Source organism: Meleagris gallopavo, chromosome Z (assembly GCF_000146605.3).
Source record: "Meleagris gallopavo isolate NT-WF06-2002-E0010 breed Aviagen turkey brand Nicholas breeding stock chromosome Z, Turkey_5.1, whole genome shotgun sequence".
NCBI lineage: Eukaryota > Metazoa > Chordata > Aves > Galliformes > Phasianidae > Meleagris > Meleagris gallopavo.
This window is the reverse complement of record NC_015041.2, coordinates 42,478,563-42,485,306: the sequence shown is the minus strand read 5'-3', so window position 1 is coordinate 42,485,306 and position 6,744 is coordinate 42,478,563. Positions and strand designations below refer to the sequence as shown.

The following is a 6,744-nucleotide window of genomic DNA, read 5'->3' as shown; positions in this document are numbered from 1 at the left end:
TTTTTTTTTGAATACCAGGTATATGCCACAGGAATCCTGCAAGGTGTACTTCTTCAAAGAGAAGTGGGAACTTAATCTGGTTTATATTTGACACTTTATGGAAAAATAAAGCCCAAATCTAACAGGATTTCATCATAGTTCTCAGCAACAGCAGTTTACTACTGACAGTAGAAAAAAGATAAGACAAAATACAAAGATTTTAACATCAAAACTAAGAGCATTAGGATACAAAAATAACGTAAAAACACCTAGAACTCATTCTAGAGATGATCTTATCTCCCTGGTTTGAATCAATTAATCACACTCTTACAGTACTTGAGGAAGGGATACACTACACCATAGGCTCAGCACTATTTCTAAAAACTACATGAAAATCATCAAGTCCAAGTTCACACTGTACATAAAGCAGAGTACAAATGTAGTCATAGAAATACTAGTTAATGAATTATAGTTCTTTTAGTGGCACCTCAATACGAGCCGGGATCGGATCCAAGGGAAGAAAAGGTAATTATGGATGATGAAAACAAAATCTAATACATTTATCAAAGGAAGGTGTTGCAAATTAATCTACATCATATTCTTGCAGATGCTTATTTCTTCTGTGAACTTTATCACCAGAAATGGGTCCGACACATTCCAGCAAATCAGATGAGATACTTGGTTGTCTTTAGAGAAGATGAAAGCATTATCTTCACTTCAGGTGGGAGGCACAGTAAAAAAAAAAACTTCTATCTTGCTGAAATGTAACTTACTTTTTCTTTTTTCATTTTTACCCAAAACAAATCATGTTTTTCCCACACAAAACTCCTTTCCCATTCAAGAATGACATCACTGCATTCTAATCTCTAACTACTATAAATCCTTACACAAATAAATATTTAACTATTCAGTTTATTTATCCATGTATATTCACATACACATACCTAAAAATAAATACCAAGTCATTGCTCCTCAGGTGATTATGGATATAAATTACTCTCACTTGATTTAGAATTTGCTTCCACAATGCATAAAAATAATAGCTAGTGATTTCACAGAACACCATTCCACATTTTCAAAAGTTTGAAACCGTTCTTCCTGTAAGAATGCAAATACTCAAACTAAACAAACAAAACCCACCAAAAAAAAAAAACAGCCAAAAAGCATTTACCTTCTGTAACCAAAGAGTGACACAAGGCTTGTGAAACAAATGATGGCAGGGTAGCTCTGTTATGATTTCATCTTTTACATATTCACTGCAACATATAGTGCAGCATTGCTCTTGACCTGCAGACATCAAGCAGAAAAAGTATTAATATCTTTTAATGTCAGTTAATCTTAGATGTATAAAACTGATATACCAACAGTATCACCAATGATTATGAAATACAATCACAGCTCATACAGTAAAGATTCATTTCACAGAAGTTACAAAAGTTACACTCAGTTCAGTTCAAAATTCAGAAGCTCTTAGTACAGTATTTAAACATACTGTGCAGCTAACAAGGCTGTATCTATGCTGTTACAAAAAGCTAAACTTGTTCTTATAAACCTAGCAGAAATTAATTCTTATTTGTTTTTTCCATACCGTCATGGTCATCTGTGACGACAATCTGTGGTAGACAATCTATGCTTTCTTTAGGAGCTGGTGGATGGGCCTGTTCAACATCAACTGCAAGAGACTCCAAATGTGCCAGAGCATTCTGAAAAAGGTGAGCAGAGATCAAGTTCTCTTACTCACAAATACAACATTCCATATAAAAACAAATAAGCAAGACAAGGAACCCTCTCCAATCAACCATTACATCATTCTTATTTTGGTAATGAAAGAGCAAAAGCTGAAGGTCAAAACAGTATCAGATTGTTACTAAGGCTTCTCAACATATCAGCACAGATGCACAACTTATTCTCCAACGAATGTCCATATTATAAAAAGAGAGCAAGTAAAAAATACAATAAACCTTGCCAATATAAAACTGCCTGAAAATAAAAGTCCCATTTACGCAGTTTTTGGCTTCAAAACTAGTATTACTCAAATGAGAAGAAAAAATTAAGTACCTAGGCTACAAAATCAATGTATGCTTTCAGGAAAAAGCAAGATCCGCATATATGTTTCTCATCTGTGTAACGACTCTGGGTGATATGCACTTCGAAACAAAACTAAATTTTTCACCATATAAAGCCATTATGACACCAATGCTAAAGCAGGCAGATTTGATGTTAATTTATATCATATATTCAAGCACACTGCAGTGTTTTCTTTTTGCTGAAGAACCTTTCAAAAAAGCAAATATAGCCGATCCAAATTCTAAGAAATGCACAAGACACACCTGATTCAACAATACAGCAGAACAAACTGAATAGCCATGAACACGTAAGCACTGAGTTGATATCATGAATTAAGTACCCGCAGCCTTCAAGAATATCTGTTTATTGTTCTAAACAGGATGAAATATCAAATTTTCTGCTAAGAACTTTAAGATAAATTGACATTTTTATAGCATCTATCATTTACATCATTTACCTACTAAGAACAAAAAAACACCAACAAATCAGAAAAACACTGGATGACATGCAGACACCTTCAGTAGCCTTTCCTCTGGATCTTTAAAGTTATCAGTCACAATCTGTGAATGTGTCTGCTCTTACCACAGTGGCAAGATATCTTGGACAGCCATTCCATCTAGTAGCTCTAACACCTACAATTAAATATCTGCAGTAGCATAAATTCAGCTAGAACTAACAGACAAATACTTACAGCTCCTACTGCCAGAAGTATTCTCATCTAGAAGTTCTAGTTAAAGAAAACCCTGGAACAATTGTTTGTGGTGCAGTATACAGCTCTACCTGCGAAACAACTACATTCTTCAAACTCCTGAGATCTAACAGCTTGAAATCATTTAATGCTGCTTCAATGGACAATACTTCCTTACTAAGTTGACTTTAGTATTTCTAATGGTATTTTGCTGTGGCTGTGATGGTCTGAGAATATTTTGAAGATAAAAGTACTGCTGCTGATTAGATTAACTACTACAGCTGGGAAAGCTAAATGAGATCCAAAGCAGATGCAATATTGCTTTCGTCAAGTCTCTGTGTCTATATCCAATATTAGCTCTACAAAACAGAAAATGATTTACAGAAGCATTATTTGCTTTTTGAAAGCTACATAAAAGGAATATCACAGACAATAAGCCTCACAATGACTCTGATGCTTAAACTACACCTTCAAAAAACAAAGCAGACTGAACGAAGCTCCATTCTGTAACTTGTATAACTTTGCTTTTAAGGCGTCATAGATAACTCCAATTTTCTTCCTCCTATTAAATATGACTGCTTACCACTCCATGCTCCACAAACTACATGCTGAATACTGCCAAAGACAGAAGTGGTATAAGCTACAAGGCTGTGAACTTCTCAGACCTATGAACCAGCACTGGAAATATCCATAAGTCAGTAACAATCCATATATTTCTGACTTGTTCTATACTGCTACTGAAGTAAACCAAACACACGCAAGTGACAAATGACAATAAAAAACTCACTCATAGATAAAATAGATACAGATATATATCTATACAGATATATAGAAATAGATACAGATATATGGAGAAATTTTAGGAGAAACTGCTTTAGTATCAGAGTCTTATAGAACATAGCTCGATTGTTTTTAATACACATTTGCTTTTTCTCCCCTCCAAATGTCAAAATTGTGACAGATCTCTTTGTTCTCATTATACAGAGGTAAATTTCTTTTGCTGGTTTTTTTTTCCCCTGAAAACTTCCTGAGCTATATATACTATGAAAATTGCCACTGTGACAATATAACTTGTTAAAGAGTCTACTATTTTAGTTAAAAAAACTTTGTGAGGAGGATTAATTAAACCAGTAACAGGTTGAATAAGCTCAGAGTTTTTGGATAAATTTTTAAGGATGCTGTAATTAAAAATTTACCCTAACCTCTGATCACATCAGAGTAATAGAACAGTATCAAGAACATAATGGCTTAGGTTGGAAGGGACCTTAAAGATCATCTTGTTCCAAATCCCCTGCTGTGGGCAGGGACTCCTATTGCGCAGAGCTCCATCCAATCTACCCTGAACACCTGCAGGGATAGAGGTATCTACAGCTTTTCTTGGCAACCTGTTCCAGTGCCTCACCACCCCCAGAGTAAGGAATTTCTTTCTAATATTTAATTGAAACCTATCCTTCTGTCACTACACTGCCTCATAAAGATTCTCTCCCCATCTTTCCTGTAGCAGCGGAATGCTGCAGTGAGGTCTCCCCAGAATCTTTTACTCCCTAGGCTGAACAAGCCCAAATCCATAAGCTTGTCTTCACAGGGAAGCTGCTTCAGCCCTGTGATTATCCTCATGGCCCTCCTCTGGACTTGGCCAACATCATCACATTGTTCCTGTGGTGGGGACCCGAAGCCTGGACACAGCATTCCAGGAGAAATCTCATGAGATAGGAACAGAGAGAGACAATCACCACCTTCAGCTAATTAGGTATAATTTTGATGCAGAACAGGACACAATTGGCTTTCTAGGCTATATGAAGACACTGATGGCTCATGCCAAGGTCTTCATCCTCCAGTCCTTCTCCACAGAAGAACTTAATCCATTCATTACCCAGTTTGTACTGACAGTGGCAGCTGTCCCAACTGAGGTGCAGGAAATTACACTTAGCCTCATTGAACTTGATGAGTTTTGCATGGACCAGTCAAGCTCACTCTGGATGGCATCCCTTCCCTCTCTTGTGTGAGCCACACCATTCACCTTGGTGTCATCCACAAACTTGGTAAGTGCACTCAATCCCACTGTCCATGTTGTTGACAAATGTCATGTAACACTGGTCCTAATTCAGACCACTGAGGAAGACCAGTCATGTCTCACCTCCATCTGGATACTGAGCCATTGATTACACTATTTAGAATGCAACTATGCAGCCAATTCCTTATCTACTGAGTGGTCCATCAATCAAATCTACGTCTTTCCATTTTAGAGACAAAGACTTATTTCAGTACTGTATCATGTGCTTTGTGTAAGTCCAAGCAGATGATACCAGATACTTCTTCCTTACCTACTTATGCTATAACCCTGCCGTAGAAGGCCACCAAATTTGTCAGGTACAATTTGCTTTTAGCGGTCAGCAACGAACTCTGCTATCTATGTGCCATAGCATAGTTTTCAGGAGGACCTGTTCCGTGACCTTGCCGTACACAGAGGTGAGGCTTACCAGCATGTAGCTCTCCAGGACTTCCTTTTCATTCATTTTTAAACAAATGTGTGTTATATTTACCATTTTCCAGAAGCATGACACTGAAAAGTGGCCAAAGCTTAGATTTCTACATTATTTATACAAACTGGGGGAAGATCTCCTTGAGAGCAGCCCTGCAGAAAAGGACCTGGGGGTCCCGGTAGACAAGAAGCAGGACATGAGCCAGCAGTGTGCACTTGCAACCCGGAAGGCCAACTGTGTTCTGGGCTGCATTAAAAAAGGGACGGCCAGCAGGGAGAGGGAGGTGATTGTCCCCCTCTACTCAGCTCTTGTGAGGCCCCATCTGCAGCACTGCGTCCAGGCCTGGGGCCCCCAGTAAAGGAAGGACATGGAGCTCTTGGAGCAGGTCCAGAAGAGGGCTGCTAAGATGATCAGAGGGCTGGAGCACCTCTCCTGTGAGGAAAGGCTGAGGGAACGGGCTTGTTTAGCTTGGAGAAGAGAAGGCTCTGGTGAGACTTCATTGTGGCCTTCCAGTACTCGAAGGGAGCATATAAATAGGAAGAGGAATGGCTGTTTATGAGGGTGGACAGTGACAGGACAAGGGGGAATGGTTTTAAACAGGGGCAGATAGGGGAGGTTTAGGTTAGATATTAGGAGGAAGTTTTTCACTCAGAGGCGGGGGTGGTGATGCACTGGTTGCCAAGGAGGTTGTGGATGCCCCAGCCCTGGAGGCATTCAAGGCCAGGCTGGATGTGGCTCTGGGCAGCCTGGTCTACTGCACATAGTAGGGGAATTGAAACTAGATGATAATTGTGGTCCTTTTCAACCCAGGCCATTCAATATTATGTGATTCTATGATTATGAAACATAAGGTGCAAAAGCATTTCTAATTACCAAGAAGCAAATGAGTTACAAGGTATATCGCATCCATAATGTAGAATCAGACTAAGCAAGACTTAACCAACATGTCTGCCTTCAACTTAGATCTGAATTGAACTAAAACAGTACAACTGACATTTTTTTTTTTTAAACACCATACGACTCCTAGTAGCCTAAGAACCAGTAAGTATTCTCTTAGAAAGCCATTAAAAACTGTGATAAGTACATAGACAATGTAATTGGAGAATGACACACATATTTGGGTTCAAACAGGGAAAGCTGTTAAAAGGGTAAAATGAAAAATAAATGCAAGCAGTAAAATCTGTAAGGTGATAATAAAGAATACAGAACAAATAGGAAACATATCTAGTGAAGAGGAACCATATCACTGTAGAAAAAACAAAAGAAACAACTTAGAAAGCCAAAACACATCCATCTCTAAAATAAGATGGACCATGTCAAGAATAAATGAAATCACTCCCCCTTTATTTCTGAGGAGAAATGAAGAACATAAAATTAGATGACTTTGTTCTTCCTCATGATTGATTTAATTACTATTTCCCTAAAAGAGCTTTCAAATCTCATCATCTTGACTTTAGCTCCTAAGATACCTGTTATCACGACCTCTCTACTTGACTCACATACATTTAATGGAAAGTGCAAAACAAA

The 6,744-nt window shown here is 38.1% G+C and overlaps 1 protein-coding gene across 3 annotated transcripts in view; it reads right to left on the bottom strand.

The window, feature by feature from the left end:
* Positions 1 to 6,744, bottom strand: part of PJA2 (praja ring finger ubiquitin ligase 2) — a 35,041-nt gene that overhangs the window by 3,159 nt on the left and 25,138 nt on the right. For all 3 annotated transcript variants that reach the window (XM_010725901.3, XM_010725902.3, XM_010725903.2), the window contains exons 7-8: positions 1,568 to 1,682; positions 1,151 to 1,266 (exon numbers count right to left, since the gene is read on the bottom strand). In XM_010725901.3, coding sequence (XP_010724203.1) covers positions 1,151 to 1,266; positions 1,568 to 1,682 — 231 coding nt within the window. The remainder of the gene's footprint in view (positions 1 to 1,150; positions 1,267 to 1,567; positions 1,683 to 6,744) is intronic.